We start from the raw sequence: 24,141 nt of genomic DNA, 5'->3' as shown, positions 1-24,141 counted from the left end.
GTTAAGACTTCCCAAGCTGTATTTTCTAGCTGAATGGAGGAACACAAATCATTGCCATGTATTCTGTTTAAGTTTCAAGGATTACAAAAACTTCTTCACTGGAAAAACAGTGCTTACTCTGAATACATATTCATAGTCAGTTATTAAGAAAATGGAATCAGAGCAAAACTATGTCAGCAATACTAAGCAAGCCTTGCAGTGGACCATGACATTATCCAACTATTTCCATTTTATTTGCAAACATGTGCCTTAAAATACATACTAATCCAAGACTCGAGATAGTCAAGAATCACCATCATGAAGTATTCACAGTAAATATGATCTCCTGTAAATTGATATTTGTCTCACTGCAGCATTCAAGAGCGAAGGGTGAAAAGCAAATTCAGATGGAGTAGGATCAGACCTGCCAGAGGCCCGCAGATGCCATCCCTCCCTCCTTCTATTCACTCAGTTCACGCTGCCACTCAAACCATGCTTGTCTTTTTATTTCAGCCTTCTGACTTTGCCAATTCCTGTCCTGATTTCTAATTACAGCACTGTACCCTGTACGACGAAAACCTCCTAATATATTAGGCAGAGGGAGGAAAGGAGTGCGGGGGAAAGACAGATTAATCTGGTATTTCTTCTTTTGATGGGAAACGCTTGTGGGGGTTATAATTTGAAGTGGTACAATTTCAGTTCAGCCACAGTTTCTTTACATTACAGACCCCTATGTTGAAGTGTTACAATTCAGCAAAAATACTCACTCTGGCTGGATGCAGCCATGCAAGTTCATACTGCACTCCAATTGAGACTATAATTTCAACAGAAATTTAGAAGGAAGCAATTTTGGAAGGTTTATGGTGAGATGAGCACAAAAACACAAAAAGACTTCGTCAGCCTGAGGCGGGCAACTACTTGGGAGGCAGAGAGCTCTGCAGAGGAGTTAAGTATAAAAAAGCTTGTATTCTAAATACTCATCACCTAGCAGGCAGAAACACATGAACAAATGAACAAAATTGTTTGTCATTAAATGGAAGCACCACCAAAGAAAACATAAATTGTATTTAGCAGAAGGACTACATGGGAAACAGTGAATGTTGCTTTCTTCTCCTTCCCCCATTCAATATATTTTAACTACTGAAACTGCTGGCAGCGTTTCATTGGCAAAATCCAGCACTAAAATGCAGTAAAACAACCTGGACACCACTTGCAGAAGTCCAATCTGTTCTGTGCACGCCCATCAGTGAGTCTGGAGGTATTATGCCATTGGTGTGACCTTGGCTGACAGTGATGTCTTAGCCACAGAACAAAGCAAGGCTTGCGCTCCAAAGAGGTGCATCAAGTGCATATTTCTTGTCATCACCCAGCTAACAGCAAAAAAGCTGCTAGTACTAGAGTTGAGAGCAAGCCAAAACATCCCATCCTCTCCTTGCTAACACGATTCTTTCCAATTTTCTTGGTAAACTGGAACCCACTGGAGAGAATTATCCCACTTGCTAAACACACTGTCGAGGTCTTGGTGCTGCCATTTACCCATCTTCTTGCCAGCCAGAAAAGAAGACAGACAGCTGTAGACAGACAGTACGACAAAACTGTGAATGGGATGACGCCAGTCATCTGAAACTCCCTATTCACACTTCCTTCTTAGTTCAGAAACTAACTTCCAGTTCCAAATGGTTTATGCATACTGCACATAGATAAAGAAGACTGACCTTAGAAAGGCAGAGACTTTTTAGGCTATGATTATTTTAAACAGTGCTACATATTTTCAAGTTACACCAAGAAGAAAGAAGCACAAGGATCTTCAGCCACATGACATTCCCAAACCACGACCATGGATGGCAGCAGTATGGCACACAAGAACATGCAGACAATCACATGGTAACACACAATCTCAGAACTAAATTCCAGACAGACCTATAAAGTCTATCACAAACAAACCAGACATATGTCATTTTTTTTAATCGCTGCACAGTGCATATCAATGCAATAAACTCCTTAAAGTGTTTACCTCAAAAGAAAGGCTATGCTTTCCCTAAGCCTCCATGCCTAAAAGCTGAGACAACTCACAGCATAACTACGTTTCAAAACGAGTTCAGTAGCTACTGGCAATTTATCAGGAAATTCTTTATGAGAGTTTGTAACATATGTTGTGTATATGCAGCTAACATTAAAAAATCACCTTAAAAATAAACTAAAAACCAATAAGGCAAAGCTGTATTCTTCAGAGATGGTATCTGACTTGCAATAATTTTATTACTTTATTTATATTTATAAATTTTATTTCAGCCCCATTTTTTTTTTACCTAGACAGACTAAGGTTTAAAGAAATACAATACTGATTACTTTGCAATACAAATTACACATCCTAAAGAACCTTCTCCAACTAGACTTTCTGTAAACTTAGATACACATAGAAAACAAGCATCTTCCTTGATGTTTAAGTCCAGAATTCCCCCAGGTAGCATAAGACTTTGTGAAAAATTAATTTGTACATCACGGCAGGCATGCTGGCACCAGAATTCTAATGAAATTATTTCCTATCTAGAGATTTTACCCCAGCTTTCACTTACAGCTCATTAAAAGCTTCTTTACCTTCCACTTAGATAAAAATTTATGTTTGCATTCCATCCCAATGGATCTACAAGTTATCAGATACAACACAATCTTTGCCACTGGAGTAGATCCCAAGGTTCAATTATGGAGAGTACTACTTCATCAACTAATATTCAGGGCATACATAAATTCCCAGACAATGCAGAAATGGTTTTACCAGGCCCACATATAAGCATATGTTAAAATTCATTGTGTGGAATAGATTTTACATGCTGAGAAAGGGACTGATGTTGCTCTTCATATGGCAGACTTGCCACTTAAGTGATGATGTAACATGATCATATCCAAACAGATGAATATGATGGCTATACCGCATAGATAGATGAGCTAATTTTAAGCTAGCAAAGCAGCAGGGTAAAACAACACATCTTGTGCTCTAGGTTGATGTAAATAGACTGTTAATTGTATTAGAGCCAAGGAGTCTGGAGGCTATACTTTCAGGCATCTCTGTTACTGCAGACATAAAAAGTGCTGGCAGGATATAAATATTCAGAATTTTATATAAACAATATTTAAAGCCAGAAGAGATCCACCTTGTGGATAAAATATAATAATGTTATTTTCCAACTACCTTGAGCTTTGTCAGAAGTGATGATTAGTCAAAATGCTGCAACAGATAATGATCATGGAACAAGTTTATGTGACATATTAGGACTCAATGTAAAGGAATTTGAATCTAGCTAGATTATTCCATTAAAAGTTGCAAATTGCATTGTACTTACAAAAGAGTACCTGAAGCGCCTTACAGAACCATCTGGTCCACGTTAAGTGCAATGTAAAGTGCATTCACACATCAGGAATGCAGAAAGGTAATTTGGTATCCACTGTGGTCTCCTGCTGTCTAAGGTCCAAGGTCTAGACATCAGACCAAAAAGACTGACTCATGCACAGGCAGAATGTCAGAAGGAAAGGCTGAGTACTAAAGGTTACAGAGCTTAAAGGAAGATTTCTGTGCCTGTGAACAGTAACTCTCCACTTTGTGCCGAGAGCCATTTCTGTGCCCAAACTTCAGCATCTGTAATACAATGCTGCAAGGCAAGAATCAGCAGGGAAACTTATGTGAATCAAGGATTTACAGTTCTAGAAAGTGGGTAAACAGATGAACCCAATTACTGTGACTGACTGGGCATCCTGATAGATTGTACTGATAACAGGCAGCTTCAGCAGTCTTAGGACAATTAATTTATTTGAAAATCCTTGCTGCCTGCACCAATGCTGACAGCATCTTCATTAGCAGCATTAGAACTTTTCCTGAGTGCATCTCACCTCTCCAGAGACACCCAGAATTGTCATCCTTATTCTTCTGGTTTATGCTCTTCCTCCCATGTTTCTGACCTATATGGATCAGGACCAAAAGGGCTGGCTGGTCCATTAGATATCCATCTTCCAACACAACCAATTATCCCCACAGTATCATCCCATCCAAGAAAAGTCCTTTCAGGTAAGAGGAACATCTCTCCCAAGATGAGTCTTAATAGCTAGGACTAATCTCCAAAGTTGGAAAACTCCTGCCTCAGTGCTTGCTTTCCCTAATTCAAGTTAAAACCACAAAAGAACCCAAAAAAATACTCAAATATTCCAAATACACAGTCTTAACATTACAAGCTCTTTCAGGTCTGTGACTAACCTCTCTTAACTTCTCTCAACAACCCTTACACACACACTTTTTTTTTTCTTTAATGGTGAAAAAGTGTCGTATTTTTATTCTGAGTTTTTCTACAGGTTTTCCTCAGATCTCTAAGCAAATAGGTAGATAAGGAAAACAGGACTGGTACTTTGTTAAAACTGTGACTTTAAACCACTAAAATCAGGATACATTTCCAAGGCTTATTCTGTAGTTGGAAGGAGATACCAGAAAATATTGCCAGCGGCATTTTTTCCTAATCAAGTAGCACATTTGCTTTTTCATTCAAAAGAGGTTCTGATTCCTATTTCTGTCACAAAACTGGTTTATGTCTTAGCTACTTAGGAGTTACAATAGTCAATACAAAGCCCAAGGGAATATGATTTAATCATGTGATACCTGACGTCCTCTTCATACAAAGTTAATTAGGCTCTGTTCTACAAAGTCAATTTGAAACATTTGTCTCAATAGCATTATCTTAATTATTCCTCATCAAAATGATACCACCTCCTACTGTGAACTAACATACTTGTGTAAACAAGAAAAAAAGAAACCTTGCAGTCTTGAAGCAGGTTCTCATTTTAAAACTCTCCAGTGTAGATACTAATATAGGCATTAGGTATTCAGGAGGAATACAAATAAGAAATGCACGTGTTTCACCTCTTTTCCTACTGAAGACTATTTTTAACAGTACTGATGAAATACAGATAATCGGTTTATTTTTTTATTAGCATATTTTACTTCCTGTAACAAAGTATCCAAAAGTATGAATAGCCAAGAACTCCTTGCAAAAAGTAGTATTTTATTCTTCATATGCTACAAGCAAATTTTCTCTCTCTAAGATAAGCTTAACTGAAAAAAGATCAAAAGTAAAGTGTGTGGAAATGGCTTGTAACAAATATTACTGGATATCAGGCCTGAATTAAATATGTTTGGTAAACATGCTGTTTACAGACAGAAGTACTTCTTAATACAAGTCCAAAATGTTCAATATTGTTAACATTCTTTGACTTGTAGATTTAAAAATACAGGAGATTTCCAGACATTGAAGTCTAGGTTTTTAATTTCATATCTTTGTCTACTCAACAGTACAGAAAAAAAACCACCTTCTGCATACAAGTGCAAAAGCAAAGGAAAAGGAAAAAAAAAAAACCCAGCTAGCCTGAATTAGCAGTTTTTCCAATAGCATATTCTATTTATCAACATACTATACAAGTCCAGCACTGAGTTTAAAAGCCTACACTTGGTATGTATTTCAACTTTGGTACCAGCATGGTATTTGCCAAGTTTGCAAATACTTTGACTCTTGCATCCTTCTTATTGCACTTGACAAACCATACTGTATTAGACCCACCAGTAGAAACTGAGTGAACTCCGGATATGTTAGGTGTCTTTTTCTATCCTTTCCAAAATGCAGCTGTACGAACTCTGAATTCCAGTTAAAAGGAATGTGCTGATGAATCGTAGTCTGACCAAAAACTTGTTTAGCATCCTCTGGGAAGAAAAGAAAAATGTTCATTTAGTAATAAAATAAAATAACAATAGAGACAAACATATAAACAAATATGATATTATATAACAGGAAAGTAATACTGTTCATATAAATGAGTAACATATTGTAAAGCAAACCTAATGGTTTTTGTTTACCCAAATCATCACCCTCACAAATAGTTCCTGAAAAATATTTTTATTTGTGAAGTTTTATATGCACAGCATTTAATTAAAAGAAACTCAGATATTTCAAGTTTCAAAATCAAACAAGGGAAGATTAAAAGACAATTTATAAAAAGATGACTAAAGCTAACTTATTTTCAGCATAATCTTTTCAAGTTGCTAACAATGAAAGTTCTGTGCCACTATAATTCACGCTTTTGAATTTTTCCCAGAGTTCTCCACATTCAAACAAATCAACCACAAAAATACCATTATTCCAAGATCCACTTTTCTGGAGTTACTTATGGAGCACTGACAAGCAGGACAGGGGATGGGGGGGACATGGCAGGCAGGAATAAAAACCTATCACCAGCACTATGCAGATTTCAAACCTAAATCTCTTCTACAAGGAGGGGGGAAGTGTGACAAGTATGATCACACTTAAATAAAAGCTTCATATTTAGTAGTCACAACTGGGCAACAGTTTACTACACACTTGGTAATACACAGCAGTTTCTGTGAAGAAGCAACTATTTAATACACAATCCGTAGTAAGGACCATACGTTTCTGCAACTAGATAGCAATGTATTACAAGTAATGAAAACACCAATGAGATCTGAGCAAGTACATGTCTCAAAGGACAGAGCCCACTTCAATGTGAGAGTTTTTTCTCAGCCAAAAAAATAGGGCAAAGACATCTTCTGAAGACAAGCTCAAGGCCAGAAGTTCCCAGCTGCTATATGCCTTCCTAATTGCTGTATGACTCTTCCAGCAACTCCAGCCAAGAGCCAGGTCTTGTCTCCTGCGAGTTCCTGTGAGCATGGAGAGATGGTTCCCAGGAGTCACTCCCTACCCACAGGCTGGGCCAGGAGCTGGTCTGATCCCTTCACGCTTTGTGGAAGAAAGACTAGGAGTCCAAACCACGAGCTCCTGTCTGTCTCTGCGAGCAGCAGAGCTGTAAGTTAGTTCCCAAGCATGGTTGGTGCCTGGGGTTGAGGAAATCAGCACAGCTTAGTGCTTGCCTATGTTCAGAACAAGCTGGGAGTCACCCCACTGGAGCCAGCCTCTGCCTGCCAGGCAGGACTGGGAGCCACCTTCCAGCTCATTCCAGTGCCACAAGCAAAGGTGGGAGCTGACTCCTTGGGCGACGTGGTTGTGCCTCCTGTGCATGTTGAGCTCTTGCTTCTGGTTCAGTCCATGTCAGGCAGGCACAGCAGCACTGCTGACTTGGGGAAATCCAACCAGAGTGGAATCCCCTCTTTTAGGCAAGGAAGCAGGAGAAAAGTGAGAGTGAAGTGGCACAGCCGAGAGCCAGGAAGATGTCAGGAAGAGCCCAAGTAAATGAAGAATAAAGACAAAGAAAAAAACAGTCACAAAGAGATGAAAGGGGCAGGTGTCCTGCTGCACTGACCCAAAAGCCCTGCAAGATGGTATTACCCACAAGAATACCTTGTTCTAAAGCAAGAAGGCTTCACAGAGACAGCAGAAATGAAACTGCAGACCTCTTCCCACCTCACAACCCAGTCTGTAGTTTCAGCTTTAAAAACAGAGCACCCACTGATCCCAGGATATCCCTGGTGAAAGAGCAAGTTGGATTTAACTTACAAACAGAAAGACTAACCCCAGTTAACCTCAAATTCATAAAATTCATAACTCCAAGTCCTAATGTCCTTTGAGAATTTTCTCCAAGCAAAGTCAAAGCCCCCAGGCCAGCCCCATTGTTCATTCATGTCTTAAGCTCCATCACAGCCAGCTTGGATCTTGTCTGCCAGCATTCTCCAGGGGCAAAATTCTGCTCTCAAGGCAGTGGGAGAGAAAGTCTATTGGTTCAGGGTGAGGTCCTATCCTTCTACTTGCAGTCTTTCATTTAGAGTGCTTCCTACTGACACAGCTCAAGGCACCTTGCCACATGTCACTGGAGATCACATTTATAAAGTTCCTGCTTTCTGCCAGACTTCCTTCAAAGAAGGCAACTGGCATGAAAAAGACAGCCTTGTCTTGCCTGCATACAAGACAAAATAAAGGTTGTCTCTTTCTGGCAGTGACCACTGCTTTTCCAGAGAAATAAAGACATTCACAGAGAAATCAGATGTTCATCTGCTTCCTCTTTCCCTCTTATCCCACATCCATAATTTCCCCAGAGCAAGCCACTGATACTGTGTGGATGAGATTAGGAAAAAAAAATCATCATTTACCAAAAGCTATGTTTGGCTGGACTCCAGACTTGCCTTTGTCAGAGACAAAAGGTGCATTCTTACCTGATGCAAGGTAGGAGATAGCAGAAACCTAGCTAGTATAAAATGAGTCTGAAATTTGTTTTGATGGGGTAAGGCTCCACACAATTCTTACTTCAAATTGTTAACATACGAAAGCTGCAGTGTCATTTGACTATGTCCCTGTAATTTTATTTTAATTTATTATCATACATTAGCCACCTTGAAGGAACAATGTATCCTGCTCCCTCAGCTCTGTGTTCTATAAACCCTCCTCGACTAGAGCCCAAAATTAAAATTCCATCTCAAGAAAATGAAACATACAATCATAGAATGGTTTGGGTTGAAAGAGACCTTAAAGATCATCTAGATTCAACCACCCTGCCATGGGCAGGGACACCCTTCACTAGATCATGTTTCTCAAAGCCTCATTCAACTCTGAAAAAATCCAGAGATGAGGCATCTACAACCTCTCTGGGCAAGACATCTCTGGTGGGATGGTACTGTCTCACCACTGTCACAGTAAAGAATTTCTTCCATGTATCTAACTTAAACATACTCTCTCTCTGCTTAAAACCATTCCCCCTTGTCCTGTCTTGGATGCTCTCTTTAGGAACTGAAAGGCTACAATGAGGTCACCCCAAAGCCTTCTCTTCTTCAGGCTGAACAATAGCAATTCCCTCCACTTTTTATCACAAGAGAGGTGCTCCATCCCTTTAATCATGGGTTTCCTCCTCTGGACTTGCTCTGACAGGTCCATGTCCTTCCTGTGCTGGGGACCCCAGAGCTGGATGCAGCACTCCAGGTGGGGTCTCAGGAGAACACAGTAGAGGGGCAGAATCCCCTCCCTCACCCTGGTGGCCATGCTGCTTTTGGTGCAGCCCAGGACACGTTTGGCTTTCTGGTCTGCAAGAGCACATTACTAACATATGTCCAAACAGTAAAGAAGTGAAAAGAATGGTAACTTCAGACTAAATACAATGTTTAATTATTGGCATTACAAAAGGCAAAGGAATGCACAGCAATGAAAGTGAAAACCTCATCAAGCCAATTAGGAATATAATATGGTCTCTATCCAGACCATTTGCATTCCCTTGTCTGTTCTAGAGATTAAAGGCCACAAGCATGTCTCAGAAGTTCATGTAAGTACAAGTATCACTCTAAACAGCCCAAGTTAAAGATGTGCACTTAATTTTTCCTATGACCTGGAAAACACAGACTACCGTATTAGTGCAGATACCGTCAAAGAACACACACAACTTGATATTTTCACAATCATACTGTATATTGATGTCACTATGACTTGGCAGCTACAACCCGATGCTTTTCTGACAGAATGCATGTTGGATTATACAGTGCAGGCAGCTGACTGGAAGATTGCCTATTGTGCTTCTACTGATTCTTTGATGGCATGAGACATAGTATTGTCTAGGCCACTGCCTTTTTACACATATCCCACACCTCCTTTTCGCAACCATTTATGGTGCACAAACTCCTATGAGCCCAGTGAACAGTCTTCTTCCTCTCCCCTCACTAGCTCTCATTATCCATTCATCTACCACATCACTGACTCAAGTCTCATCTATAGGCAGACTGCCCAATTAAGACACTAAAAACCATTCACACTACACAAAAAATTTGAAGTGTTTTAGCTTGTGATTTAACCACCAAAAGGTATCCAATTACGTAGCAGAACTCACTCCAAGTTCTTCTTCAGTTCTCACAGTGTCACCTTCTAATCATCTAAGCCCAGTATTAAAATACAAAATAGACAATGAAAAAAAATGTAGTTTTGCATTAAACCTGCAGTTGGAAGTTCCACAGCTACCCACAAGTCACTTAGCTAAACACAGAGAAGCTGAGGTGTCCTTCAGTAGCCAGGAGTTATTATGTCTAATTAGATTTTTTTTTTTAAAGGAACCTATTTCAGAGCTACAGAATAATTTGTAATGGAAAAGACATCTGGATTTCATGGAGCCCAGCCACCAGTCAAAGAAAGTCCAATCTGAAGAGGTTTGGAAGGCTCAGCTCCATGGCCAGATGAGGTTCGAATACCCCCGCATGAATTTTTGATTCAGGGTATCAGGATAAAGGAACTTTGAAATCCCAAAGGGTCATGATCAGTGGCACAGGGTCTAGTTGGAGGCCTGTCACTAGTGGCGCTCCCTAAGGTTCAATACTGACCAAGTTTAAATCAAGAAGTTCCACCTGAACATGAGGAAGAACTTTACTGTGTCTTGAGCACTGAAGCAGATTGCCCAGAGAGGCTGTGGAGTCTCCTTCACAGGAGATACTCAAAAACCATCTGGACACAATCCTGTGCTGTGTGGTCTGGGATGACCTTGCTTGGGCAGGAAGGTTGGACCAGATGACCCCCCTTCCAATCAGACCCAATCGGTGATTATGCGAGTATCTCCAACAACAAATTCCACAACCTCTCTGGACAACTGTGCTTTGATCCTAAACAAGTATTTTATCAAAATATCTGATAAATGGAAGCTTAAAAATCCAGTTCAGAACACTGTTTAACTGCTTTAGTTTTAAAAAAGCAAAATGTTAATACTTCAATGTCAAGAGCCATAACAGCACAAAATCAATCAAAAGCTAGCAAGATACAACCATTTGTGTGTTTGCGTTGTTGAAACCCAAGCTGTCAGAAAGAAAAACAAACAACAGGTTGAAGATTTTAAACACTCATTTTCAGAAATCCATGCTGTCACTTTATCAATCTTTCAAAAAATTCAACTTTGCAACTCAATTTTAAAATAAATTGCAAGGTTCTGAAACAAATAATTGTTTGTCCCTCCACAGTCTCTAACTAAAAAAATATCTACCTTGCCATTCGTTTCTGATCACTGCATGAAAGAGTTGTTTTATTTTCCCTCCAGGTGATCTGCCTGCTGATTTACAGTGGGGGTTTTTGGTCCTTTAAGTCCTGGGGACCTTCTTCTCTGCAGTGTACTGATGTGTATGTTTAAATGCTTATTGCACAAACAAGCATGCTGCATTCATATTTTCATTCCTGTGACTCCATTCCATTTTCATTCTTATGACATTCCATTTCCTGTGATTAAGAAGTAAAATAGAAATAAAGCATGCTTTGGAATAACTACAGACACTCTTGATACAACAAGGACCACCAACATTCTCCAAGTGAAATTTGGATTTATAAATTTTAGATTTTAAAAGGAAAACTCTGAAAGTCATTATTCCACTGTATTTTGTATCTAAGGAAAGTCACTTAACAGAACACACTACTAAAATCTTTACTGGGTATAGTCCATAAGTATCTGACCTATTCATCTCAAATTCTTTCCAACTATTTATTTTGCAAGTTTATTTTTCAAATGTATTTTGCAAATACATTTTTCACGCGCTGTCATCATTAAGCCCAGTAAAGTTAACAAAGTCTCTACAGAACCTCAAAAATTTCATTATCATCTACAAAAATCCACTGATCTTACAAAATAGTCACAATATTTTTGTAGAAAACCTGTCATCCTCAGCTGTATTTTATATAAAATCTATATATTTTATATCTCTTATTCCTTTACACAATTAAATTATTTGAACATAGTAGAGAAAACCTCCACCAAAGCCCTAGGCCTTGAGAAAAAAAAATTATATTACCCTGATGATATTTGTAATAGTAACTTCTATAAAGAACACGAACTACCTACCTCCTGCGAAGAAGAAAACTATTTCGCTTTGATGAGAGTAGCTGTTTCAATATCATGACTAGGAAACCCCAGCACCTTACCAATCATCTGACCTCAGGTTCAGAGGAGATGAAGACAAAATCATTTCCACAGGCTTCAGTTCTCACTGACCACTTGAAACAATTCCACATTTTTCAAAAGCCTCATGATCCTGAGTACACCAGCAGGTTCTGCAACTTCTTCCCCATGACAACTTCTTCCTCATGCACCAGCATGAGGCATATGGGTCCAGGCATAACACTGCAGGAGGAAGAGCTGGAAGAATCCTCATGTCAGGTCCTAATCTCTCTTGATGAGGTTTGCTGTAGGGATACCTACACCTCAGTGACCCCAATCCCCTGATTTATCTTCCCAGCCTTATCTCTGACCTGCCTCATCCCTATGGACATGTGTGGCTGACCCTGGTCACTGACACCAGACCTGCTTTTCTGTCCATGCTCAGGTAGCATGGGACTGCACCCTTTGTCAGTGAGAGCTGTGCCCAGGAACCAGCCTCTTGGCACCCTCGTTCACATCAGCGTTGTCAGTCTGGTGGAGCAGCCAGCTCCTACTGCTCCTGGAAACAGAAAAATTACAGAATAGTAGAATATCTTGAGTTGGATGGGACTCACAACAATCACTGAAGGCCATCTCCTGGCCCTGCACAGAACAACCCCAAGAATCACACCACAAGCCTGAGAACATTGTTCAAATGCTTCTGGAATTCTGTCAAGCTTGGTGCTGTGACCACTTCCCTGCTAAGCCAGATCCAGTGCCCAAACACCTTCTGGGTGAAGAACCTTTTTCCATTATCTAACCTAAATCTCTCCTGATACAGTTTCATGCCATTCCCTCTGGTCTTATGGTTCTTCAGCTCAGGGCACTGCGACACGCTTAGCCCATCATCCACGTTGAAGACAACAGCAAAAAACTGTTAAACATCTCTGCCTTATCTACGTCCCTATTTGTGAGGTGACCATTCTCATCATGTAATGAGACAATGTTACCTCTGGACTGTGTTTTTCTAGTAGTATATTTTAATTTATTTTTTTTTTTTTTTTTGTCCCCCACATTTTTAGCCAGCATCAATTCCAGTTGAGCTTGGGCCACATGAATTTTCTCTGTATAATGGACTGGACATACATCTGTTTTAGCCTTAGCTCGGAAGTAGATCCTTGCTCTGCCAAGCCAGCCTTCTGCCAGGCTTGCTTTACTTATGACATTATGGAAGAACAATAAACTTGTGTAAAAGCATATGTGTACAGAGACAGGTGGATTCACATATATCTATATATATCAGAAATAATCGAGTAACTGTATGTATTATCTTGCTTTACTGGAATTGTTGGGATTTATCCAAGATTTGGGTTGGCTTATTTTTGTTTGGCGGTTTGTTTTGGGTTTTTTGGTGGTTTTATTTTGGTTTTGTTTATTTGTTTAGTGTGGGGTTCGTTTGTTTTTGTTTGGTTTTCTTGGTTTTTTATTTACTGTTGTGAACTTCAAATTCACAGCTAGTTAGAATTTATTTCCATCTTTGATAATGATGACTTTTATTCTGGAAAAAGTATGTCAACATCACAGCTGTTCAGATAAGATGTGAAATGATAGGTAATCCAAGTTCTTGGCTGGGTTTTCCATTTATCCCTATTTATGTAAAGAGAAACAACACTCTGGAAGTACAAGCATTACAGTCACTTTCTTCATCTCCCTGCTGCTTTGTTAAGGAAATAGATGAAATAGTTTTATGATGGCCATCCAATAAATTGAGTAACACGTAGGAGTAGTTTCATTACTAAGGACAGTGAAGGAAAGGTACTCATCCCTCCAACTTCCCTCAATAAAGCATTAAGAGCAGCAAGGGCTGTTACAGCCACCTTTTTCCACAGGTTAGAAGCCCTGAAATAATATACTAATGCTGTATTTTTATTTCCTCTTTGTGCCTCACAAAACATGGACCACAACATTTTTTGCAATTGTGAATTAAAAAAAAAAAGAAATTAAATTAGGTTACTTCTTCTTTAAAATATTACAAAGAAAGTAGTAGAACACTCAAAGTGAAGCTAGCAGAGTAGAAATGGAGCACATCACTTGAAGATAATGGGAATGTACAACATGACTCAGAAAAGGGGGGGGGTGGTTTGAAAAAAGCAGCTTAGGTCAGTGCAATTTATCTGTGCTCCATCATGTGGTACCACTACCATTCTAGAAATGATTCATTCAAGAGTGCAAAACCCTGCCTTAGTGCACCTCATCCGTTCAGACAAAGATCAGTTTCACCTGTACCTAAAAAATGTGTCTGCACATATATACTTGCATACAAACACCTGAAAAGCCCCAGAATTCACCTCTTTTGATAACTTTGTGTGTTCAGTTTTTCACAAGACCAGTTCCTCCAAATCCAGAGAAAATTCCCAAAGACAGAATTTAACTCAAAAAATAAAAAACGTGATTTCAACTAATTTAATTATTTTGAGCTAGTCCAACTGTGGACTAGTGCTGAATTTTGCTGCTTGACATAAGCCAGTGTTCCTTATGTTTAACCAAAGCTGAATATCAAATTCAATGCCCCATGTGGGCAAATGAAATCATCATTTGGATAATTTCTCTTATCCCTATCATGGAGATGTAAAAACACAGGACTTTCAGAATCCACACTGAATCAACACCTTTTTTTTTTTTTTTTTTTTTTTTTTTTCCCCACACTGGCAGAGGCTAATTTCACCGAAGTTGTCCAGCAATAAAAAAATTACTTCAGAATTCACATCTTTGTTTCCTATAGCAATTTAATATACCAACCAAAGTTATAAAAGCAAACTCCTGGCTCAAAGAAACCATCCTGAACTTTACACTTTGCTTTCCTGCATTGATTTGAGAGCTCTGTCATTAAAAGCCATTTTGCTTAGATAGATGATATTAAAAAAAAATCAGCTTCTTGCAAAGCATTAACATACATTTCCCCTCACTTAAATACTTCAATTTGAAATACACCACAAAATATACTCCCACAACAGTACTGTATTAGTATAAAACTATTTTAGTTCAATTAAAATGTCTAATTATCTACCCTCAAACCTATCTAAACTGTAATTTTCACTTTGAGCACTTCCAACGTATTCTCAGTTTTGTTTTCTTTTATCAGCTTCTCAAATCAGGTCCTGAATTCCAAATGTTAGGAAAAAATAGTCATTAACTGCTACGTAACAGTAGATTTTCCAATTTAGAAAACTAAATTACACACACCACAAAAATATGTGTATTTTGCTATCTGAAATTTCGCATTAAAATCTAATAACAAAACACTTTTCTGGCTCTTAGAATCTGATGAAGTTTCTACTTTCTAATCTGCAACGTCAGGCCAGTTTGAAAATGGGATAAGGAAAAATCTTAATAAAAAACAAGCTTAAAGTGATATACTGCTCCTGACACGGTTTAAAGTATGTTCTGGTGTGGAAGCTTTTGCTGCCTCCCCAAGTGCTGCCTAGTAATCATGTTGGGCTTATTTTTCCAACAGGATATACAGATGGCTGACCCTCAGCTTACCAAAGAGTTACTCCGTTAACCAAAGAGCGACCTCATACAGTTGAAATTGACTCTCAAATTGGCATGTTCCCACCTTTCCTGCACCTATTTTTTTTCTTTTTAAGTAGCGTGAAGTAGCAACAGAAAGTACAATATTTTAGCCATCTGAGCATGTAGTATTCTTGAACTATCCCACCAATTGGAAGTGCTCTCTGTTACCTCTATCTTTTAAAATTGGAGCCATTATAGTCAATTGTGCAAATCTATAGTTGGTCTTCCGTAAAAAGAGGATTTTTAACCCACTGAACTGGAACATCTTCCAAGCAGTTCTTCAGATCTTTGACAAGATACCATAGAACACACACATGCCAATCTGATTTTCCCATGTATCTATATCCAGTTGCTCAGAAAACACTCATATGTCACTTAAAAAGTTCCAAAAATCAGGGTAGTTTTTTTTGCAATAAAAGCTGATCATTAAAGAAGGGCAATAAAGGTGCACGTATGTAAAAAAATGGATGCCTTCACAAATGTTTTCGCACCTTCAGATAACATACCAACATCTGGAGCCCATCAGTGAGAAGCAAAAGCTTATGATACTCGTTGAGCTGCTCTTTGAAAATGCATTGGTTAACTTGGCACACCCTCAGGCATTAACAAAGACTGTACTGCAACAGCCCCAGTGGAGTGCCAGCATCCTTAGAAGCAGCCACAGCAGGGAGGAGAAGCAGGAGGCTGGAGTCTCCCACTAAAACTGGTCACTTCTGCTCAGATGTGAACCACAACCATTTTGTGGCTCGAAGAAGCAAAAAAGGCTGCACAGCACCTGTTGTACACAGAGGTGAGATGAAGACCAGTACTGGTAAATAAATGTCTACCAAATGTCATAAGGAGACTTTAAAGAAGACAACAAACAAACAGATCCCCCAAAATGCCTGCAGCAAACCATAAGGTCCAGTACCAATCCCAGTTCGGCATGCATTCTCTTTCAGGAGAGAGAGACACTAGCTACTGAACATAATTCATTGCCCTAGTCAAGCTTTTCAACAAGGACAGAGCAGTCTTACAGATAAACTTCTCATTAATGAAAAGATTATCACACAGAATATGCTTGTGCCTTCATGATTCTTCCCAATCAAGAAGACCCATGATAAGCTTCGACTTCACAAATCTGCTGAAATTGTTGTCTTTTTTATCCTCTTACCTTCCTTCCCCCTGCTCTGGTTGTTTGTGCTCTTGTCACTTCTGAAAACTACTAATTCACTTTTGCATGACATATCCATACAACATCCTGTTCTACTTGGCCCTAATTTTTGACTGAGATACTTGTGCACTCTGTTACCTGTGCTAAATACTGCAAATACCACACACACACACACACACACACACAAGAAAAAAAAAAAAAAAAGTGAAATAGCAAAAAAGCAGGCTCTTTCCAAAAGTACCATCACCCTCAGCAAATAAGACTCAGGATTCAAATTTGTCTGCTTCTTCAGTGGCAGCTGTATGTAAGGGGGAATAACATGAATTTACACATAGAATATTACATAATTTGCTTGCTTAAAACATTTTCAGAAATTTTCCAGAATGCAATCCCTTAAAAAGATTTCTATTTGAACTGTGGCTATCCATAATTTCAGTTCACTGGCAACAGCTTTACAATTTTTATTACCTTTCCTGGCCTCATTAGATGTTAGCAACACACTGCCAGCCCCCTAAGACATCAAGTTTGAAGAGCACTAGGCCCCCAGTGGGCATTAAAAATAAATTTACTCCTCTTGTCCCGAGTAGTAATACTAATACTAATAATAATAATCATAATCATAATAAACAACAACAATAAACCCCCACCAGATCACTTTCACCAAGGTCAACAGCACAACCTGCTAACAAAAGCAGAGTATCACTTCTATTTTCTCCATACAAGGCAGCTGGGGGATGATGGATGTGACATGTATGGAGAGGCTGATGGAATGGGGTTTTCTTAGCCTGGAGACGGGAGATCTAAAGGAGGTGCTCATTGCTGTCTACAGCTACCCAAGAGGTGAAGGGGAAACAGAGATGCACAGTGGAAGGACAAGAGTCAATGGACGCAAGCTGGAACCCTGGCAATCCCAACCAGGCCTCAGGAATTTCATTTCACAGTGATCGAACACTGGAAGATGCTTACTCATAGAGGCTGTAGAGTCTCCAGCCTCAGAGATTATTTAAAACATTGATTAGGTATTTCCCCTCGAGCAACTGGCCTTGATGGTGGCACTGCAGGGGTTTGAACCATATGGCTGCCACAGTTCCTTCCAATCTGAATTGCTCAATGATTCTCTTACCATCCCCAACAAAACAAAACCAACAACAAAGAACAAACTGAAATTGAATTTCAGTTCTGAATGGTTTAGAAAACTCAACTGCATTTTCTAGACCAAATGAAACCAAACAGTGTAACAGGACAAAGCTTCTCCTAATACTGAAAATCACAGATTCACTTTGTATCCAAACAGGCTCTCTTTTACTCAAGATGCCTGGTTACATAAAATTTAAGTTAAAAGAAATAAACAAAACAAAAACTTGCCAAGTTGACATTTGTCTACAAATGAAATTCTCAAAAAACAGTCTGAGAAGATTTAAAAAATTGTTTTGAGGAAAATAAATATACAAACAAGTCTACTTCACATCCCCTTGTAATTAAAACTGGCAATTATTTGTGCAAAATCCAATATTGTACAAATAACAAAAACCATCAGTATACAGATTTCACATCTGTAATGTTGCCACTGGATCCATCATATCTAGGCAGCTGTCATTTATAAATCAGCAAATGTTTCACTGTATAGGTGAAGCTGTGATGTGTAAGCTAACACATCACTAGCTACAATTGGTTTCGAGGAAATTTTTACCAGAAATGGAAGTATCACTGATAAATACTAAATACTGCAGTTTATCAGGAGATCAAAGCTTACACCCACAGCAATTTATCTGGTTGGTTCATGTCGCTAGAGGACACGAAAGAACTACACTCACCCATCAGGTTGTGAGAGGAAAAGGAAAAGGGAAGTTTATTTGGGGGATATCAACCTATATAGTTTTTGGGATTTGGTCAAGGATTGGGGGACGAGAGGAACACCCTTCTCACCCCAGTGGTTAACTCAGAAGTCCATCAATTTGTCTTCTCCCCTAGAAAGAATGCATGTTTACAAAACATCAGTTTTTGTTTATTTTACAATTTGTGAGAAAACTTCAGTAGAAATGAAAAACAATCAGAAGGCTAAAAAACCAGGACGACAGGTTCAGATTTAGCTTTTCATTGCTTTACACTGTATTCAGTGTACCAGGCTGGGCATCACTAAGCTAGGTGTTGTGCAAGAGATAAAAAGAGTTACAGATTCCATAAAAAGAAGCAAGACATACCAGTGATTGCAGTGTAAAGCATAAAACAAATAATCCTCTGTAACAAAAGCAAAAGCTATGTCACACAATCAGAAGCTAATTCTTTGGTCTTGAAAGCAACTATGAAACTCCTGTAATCATTTTTTGCATATTAAAAAAAAAAATCAGAGCATTATCATAGAGGAAAAAACTCTGAAGCTCATCACAATAGCTTTGGAGCAATTTAAACCTCTCTTAAGAGCTATGTCCTTTTAGAAAGTTTACAAACAAGTATTCAGGCAATTCAAGTATCACGTATCAGCAAACAGGAGCACTTAGTAATACGTAACCTTAATTAATGTGTTTATCTAAGAAATGTACTGATATAATTAATAACAGAAGCAGAGACCCACAATAGCTGCTGTCTGAATGCCAATAAAGACTTGTTTAGAGACAAAAGCAAAATACAATGTCTGAATCTGCAGCTGCTACACTTAACAAACAAGAATTTGGGTGTTGGGTTCCCAATTTCCTTCATGTTTTTGCTGTCTTTAGGAGGACGTTGTTGTTTGTTGTTTGGGTTTTTTTTTTAATTAAAGGACTGACATTTTACAGCATACTCGTATTTCTCAAAGCAGCACAACACAGCATCCATTTTGAAGCAGCTTCAGATTGAATTAGAGGACCTCTAAAAAAGAAAACCAAAACCATAAAACCACACACTATACCACAGCTCCATTTCATTAAGTACAAGAGCAAGAATTTCTGTCTGGTGGGTAATTCTACTTTAATACAAATCAGAATTAAAATCTTTAAAGCAAGTTCAATAATGGTTGGCAGCACAGACTCACGCAACCACAGCTTTTACTGTGTCTTTCCTTACTCTCTTAGAAAAAACAACATGGACAACACTTATTTTGCCCCTCACTAGGGCTTGTGAGAACTAGTATCAGAAAAGGAAAGTTCCAGTTCCTGGGTTTCACTGCTGTGTCATTCACAGCTCAGAACTGTTAGGCACCATCACTTATTTTACCCATCCAAAATTAAAGATGAAGGTTACAATGGCTTAGTTTTTAAACACTTTTTTACCCAACCATCTCACCATTTTTAAATGCCATCTAGTAAAGAATTTCAAAGGGCTCTGCTTCTTTAATGAGGCATTAAAATACAGTCATACGACAAAAAAGCAACTCTACTAAGTCTCTTAAACCCCTGGACTTACATTATCAGCTTTTATGTGCCTGTCAACACTCAACAGTAAGAAGCAATGGTTTGCTCTTTGCCTGGAATTTAAAAGCCAGCTAAACTTCCTCTCACTTTCCTGCTGAGAGCTTTAACTCCTTACAAACTGTCAAAGCTTTGACACTTCAGCAGAAAGTAAATCTACAACATGATGCAATGGCCAGGTGTAGTCCCAATCAGCTACTAGCCACTAATTTACTAGTGGCCATTTAATTCACCTCTAAAAGCAATAAACTAGAAATGCTTCCCACCCCCCCCATGTACCCACACTGCTTGCACATCAGCCCTTTTAAATAGCTAATAGCTCTGTCAAAGAATCAGGCACAGTTAACTTGCAACTTGAAAGAAATGAAATATTTAAAACTGTAGAGATGTCAACATATGGCTAAAACGCAAATCCATTTCCAACCCAGAAGCTAAAGTAAGAGTGCAGCATTTTTCAAGAAAAGTAAGTGCAAAGTGTTAAATTGGAACTTCTTTACCCAGAACATTTCTCTGAATATCCACAGCCTGGATCTCACATCTCAGTGTAAAAGTTCATTGGCATAAAGCTCATTAATTCATTTACCAAAGATGCCAAGCCAAGTTCACCTGTGAAAGAGTAAGAGTTGGATGGATTTGCATGGTACAAAATGTGAAATTCACTGCTGCTAACTATTCTGCTTGGCATAAGTTAAAATATTTATATCATAATTTTAGTGTACAGAAAAACAATGACTGCACAGATAAGCCATGCTGTTTCTTAACAACAATAAAATGAGATACAAACTTAAAATGAGAGCCTTGAGATCCTACACCTAACAGCAGTATACTGAAAAATTATCCTTTCCCTATTCTTCTGTTCCTTTCACACTGTAATTCCACAGTATACAAAACCCCTATTTAAGTCTCCTAACCTTGATAAGGACTTGATACCACTTTCATTCAACTGAATGGAAAAAGATCTCATAATTAGCCTCAAAGACACATGACTGAGACATCGAGTGGCAAAGTTACAGAACAGTATTTTAATAATGTATTTATGAAAATATTAGGGGTTTTTCGTAATAGCAGGAAAATAAAACTCTTTTTCTCTAATAAGGAACTAGCACTGTCTAAAGGTCAACCATTTCTGCTGATAATGCACAACACTGAGACAGCTCTTCCATCCTCCCCAGTCCAGGCATTTGCTGGGGTGGTAGCCACAAGGTACTACACAGAAGTTACAGATACATCTACAGTTTCAAAAGGGGAGATGAAGGAATTAAACGAAAGCTATCTGAGGTTCTGCCAATGTTGGCATGTCTTCTCTTTCAAATACCTTAAATACAGCCTGCCATGGGATTTTCTCTCATCACTAGAAGGACTTCAATGGACTTCAAATGCCAAACAAATCCTTTGACTCACTGTGTCAAACCCCAAGGGAAGCATTTGACAGCAGGAAAAATAGGAACAAGAATGCCAAGAGTTAAAAAGTTAAGTCAGACTGATTCAGCATTCAGATCAAAAGAATACAGTTCTTCCTAGATTATTAATGAGTGCTCCAAGCAACCAGGGGCTCTTACGCAGACAAGAAACTGCACATCACAGGCATTCCAGGAACTCTGCCTTCACTGGAACAAAATCCTAGTAAAACATGCATTCCCTCCTGTTTTAAAAGCATGGCATCTCTCACTGCTTCTCTGTCCATATACATACACAAAAATGTTAGGCACAAAATACTTCCTTCATCAAGGTTATGATCTGCAGAATTTTTTTCTGAGAATCTTTTAGCATCTGTAGTAACTTCTGAAATACTGCACACAAAAAGCACATCTGTCACACCCTCAACACACTATCAGAATAATAATAAACCAAAATAGACACAAGAAGAGACAGCAAGTCTTCTCACCAGCCTCAACTTCTAATACAGACTTTTGGAGATGGTAGAAGGAATACAATGATGCTCCAAGCAATGGTTACAGAAAATTGTTAATTCAAATGGACACAAGAGAAGGGGGTTTTTTTAAGTGAGCACAAGACATCTGTGGGAAATACTGGTAAAAAGCAATGGATTTGTGAAACATGTATTTTGGAAAGACAAAGAGTCAATGTCATCAAATTTTCTATTTACTTAGAACTGTTTAACAACCAAACAAACTTGATATATAGGAATAACAATGTCCAAATCTAGCAGATTAGAAACAGCAACTTTCTCCAGTGCAGGTACTCAGCAAAAAGATCCCCCATACTTTTTCAAGTGCAAGCTCAATAGCAGAAATTAGTGCAAACTGCTAAATTCTGAATCCTTCTTTCAGACTGAATAACCCTTATCATTAGGCAGGTGGGAGATAGCCCTGCAGATATCAAAAGCTATCTCTAGAATGTCTAGAAATAAACAGCCCACTTAATCAGGTTTTAAACTGACCTGAGTGTATCTCATTATCAGTGCAAACATCACTTTCAATGCAGAGCTGAATTTTAAAGGGGGAGGGAACAGCAGAAGGCATGTAATAATGAATTCATTACTGTAAAATCTCACAGAATACAGTTTTAAGCCTTAAAAGTCAGCCAGCTTGAAATACAGCAAATTTAAACAAAAAATAATTCAGGGTAATGATTTCAAACCCAACATTCACCCAGGTCTTCTGGAAACCTCCTTGCAGTTTTTCAATCATTTCCCATAGTCACCTATCACTGCTGGTCTGGACCGGCACAAGCATGTTGGGGAAGAGAAAAAGAGAAGTGACCAGTCCTCCAGGGAAAACTATGATGACGACAATGACCTTGGTTTCATACTGTGCACATATAAATGATTAAAAAAGTACAGACATAAAGTTGTTTGGCATTAGTGTAGTTCTGCTACCAATCACTGCCTCCTACAGTAACAGTAGGTGAAACAGAGTTTGGCATAGGTAGGGATTTTTACATTAAGAATGCACACTTAAGAATGTCTTACCGAAAGTAACTTCTCCTTTGCCAGTCTTGTCAAACAGCTGAAAGGCTACTATGAACAATGCATCTGGAGCACACAGGACTGATTCAAATGCCACAAACTCTTGAAAGGATATCAGCCTGAGGGATGAAGGAAAAAACAGCAGCTATGAACCCAACTTGCTTGCAGAAAACTGAAATACAATATAATATTGATTATACAAAAGAAATAAGACCATAACCGAAATGTGTTCAAAATGGATTCAGCAAGGATTAAAATTTATCCTAAAATGCCCTAACCCCAGTGCTGTCAGGAAGTCTTTATATCACTAAACGGAAATGTCTGTTGAACAAGGCATTATTCCTCTCAGCAAGTCACAACAGAACATAAAATAAGCAAAACACTCAGCATGGCTACTCACCTCAGCTTTAATGTCTAACTGAACTGCCCTCTGGGGGAGCCTACCTCCCTCCACCGGCAAGACAGAGCCAATAAAGACATGAGTAACTTCCCTCAAGACTCAGTATACTTAGCACTTTTGGAAAGCAAATCCATTCAAGACCTACATGCTGCCACTCACTTCAGAAGGAACTGATCAGAATGTGTTATCTGTTTGCTAGCAACTTATTAGTCATCCATCACAGCCCTCCAGTCCTGCATGTTGAGTCACAAATTTCAATCAGTAGTCTGCATGTTCTTCCTCAGCCCAAGAGCAGTTTATTCAAATTCGTCATTACAGCCAGGTTCCTAATGTTCTAGCACAGTAGTAGGGCATAGATAAAAGCAGAGTTGTCATTCCAGAAGTTAGTTCATAAGCAGAAATACATAATTAGACAACTTGGCATTGTTTCCAGCAGTAGGTTTGATACAGCAAAGACCTTGAACACTCTAATTTCTCTGCGTCACACCCAAGAGTTCAAATGGAGATCAAACTCTTATTCTTAAAGAGGCAAAGGCCAACTGTTCTTCTGTTTTGCTGCTTCTTTAATGTCTAGGCTGTAGAGTTTAAAATCATCTTCAAATATGTGGTGGCAGGGCCTGCTAGCAGTCTGGGATAGTTAAGACTGCTGTCTCTCAGGCTGCTTTATGTCAGCGTAGTAGGCATGTAGCTTTAATGGGTTCATGTGGCAGCAGCTGGGGAACAAGGATTATTTCTGAAAAGCACAAAATTCAGTGTATCCAATGTCAACACACATAAACCCAGGAGATTTTTAACAGAAACTAACTATATCCTTAGGATTTGATCCGAAGTGACACTGCAGCCAGTTCAATGAAAACTTCTACTCTGTATGCAATAACAGAGAGAACTAAGAGTTTGCCTAAGTCAGAAAAGATAT

General features: G+C 38.8%; 1 protein-coding gene across 2 annotated transcripts in view; it reads right to left on the bottom strand.

Moving 5' to 3' along the window:
* The window catches only part of SLC25A13 (solute carrier family 25 member 13), a 103,161-nt gene that overhangs the window by 43,510 nt on the left and 35,510 nt on the right, over positions 1 to 24,141 (bottom strand). For both annotated transcript variants that reach the window (XM_066197123.1, XM_066197114.1), the window contains 2 exons: positions 22,829 to 22,944; positions 5,577 to 5,716 (listed from right to left, as the gene is read on the bottom strand). In XM_066197123.1, coding sequence (XP_066053220.1) covers positions 5,577 to 5,716; positions 22,829 to 22,944 — 256 coding nt within the window. The remainder of the gene's footprint in view (positions 1 to 5,576; positions 5,717 to 22,828; positions 22,945 to 24,141) is intronic.

This window comes from Chamaea fasciata, unplaced genomic scaffold (genome assembly GCF_029207755.1).
Source record: "Chamaea fasciata isolate MVZ Bird 193981 ecotype frontalis unplaced genomic scaffold, bChaFas1.0.hap1 SCAF_1, whole genome shotgun sequence".
Classification (NCBI taxonomy): Eukaryota; Metazoa; Chordata; class Aves; order Passeriformes; family Sylviidae; genus Chamaea; species Chamaea fasciata.
Note: the sequence above shows the minus strand (reverse complement) of the source record. Positions and strands in the feature narration are given on the sequence as shown.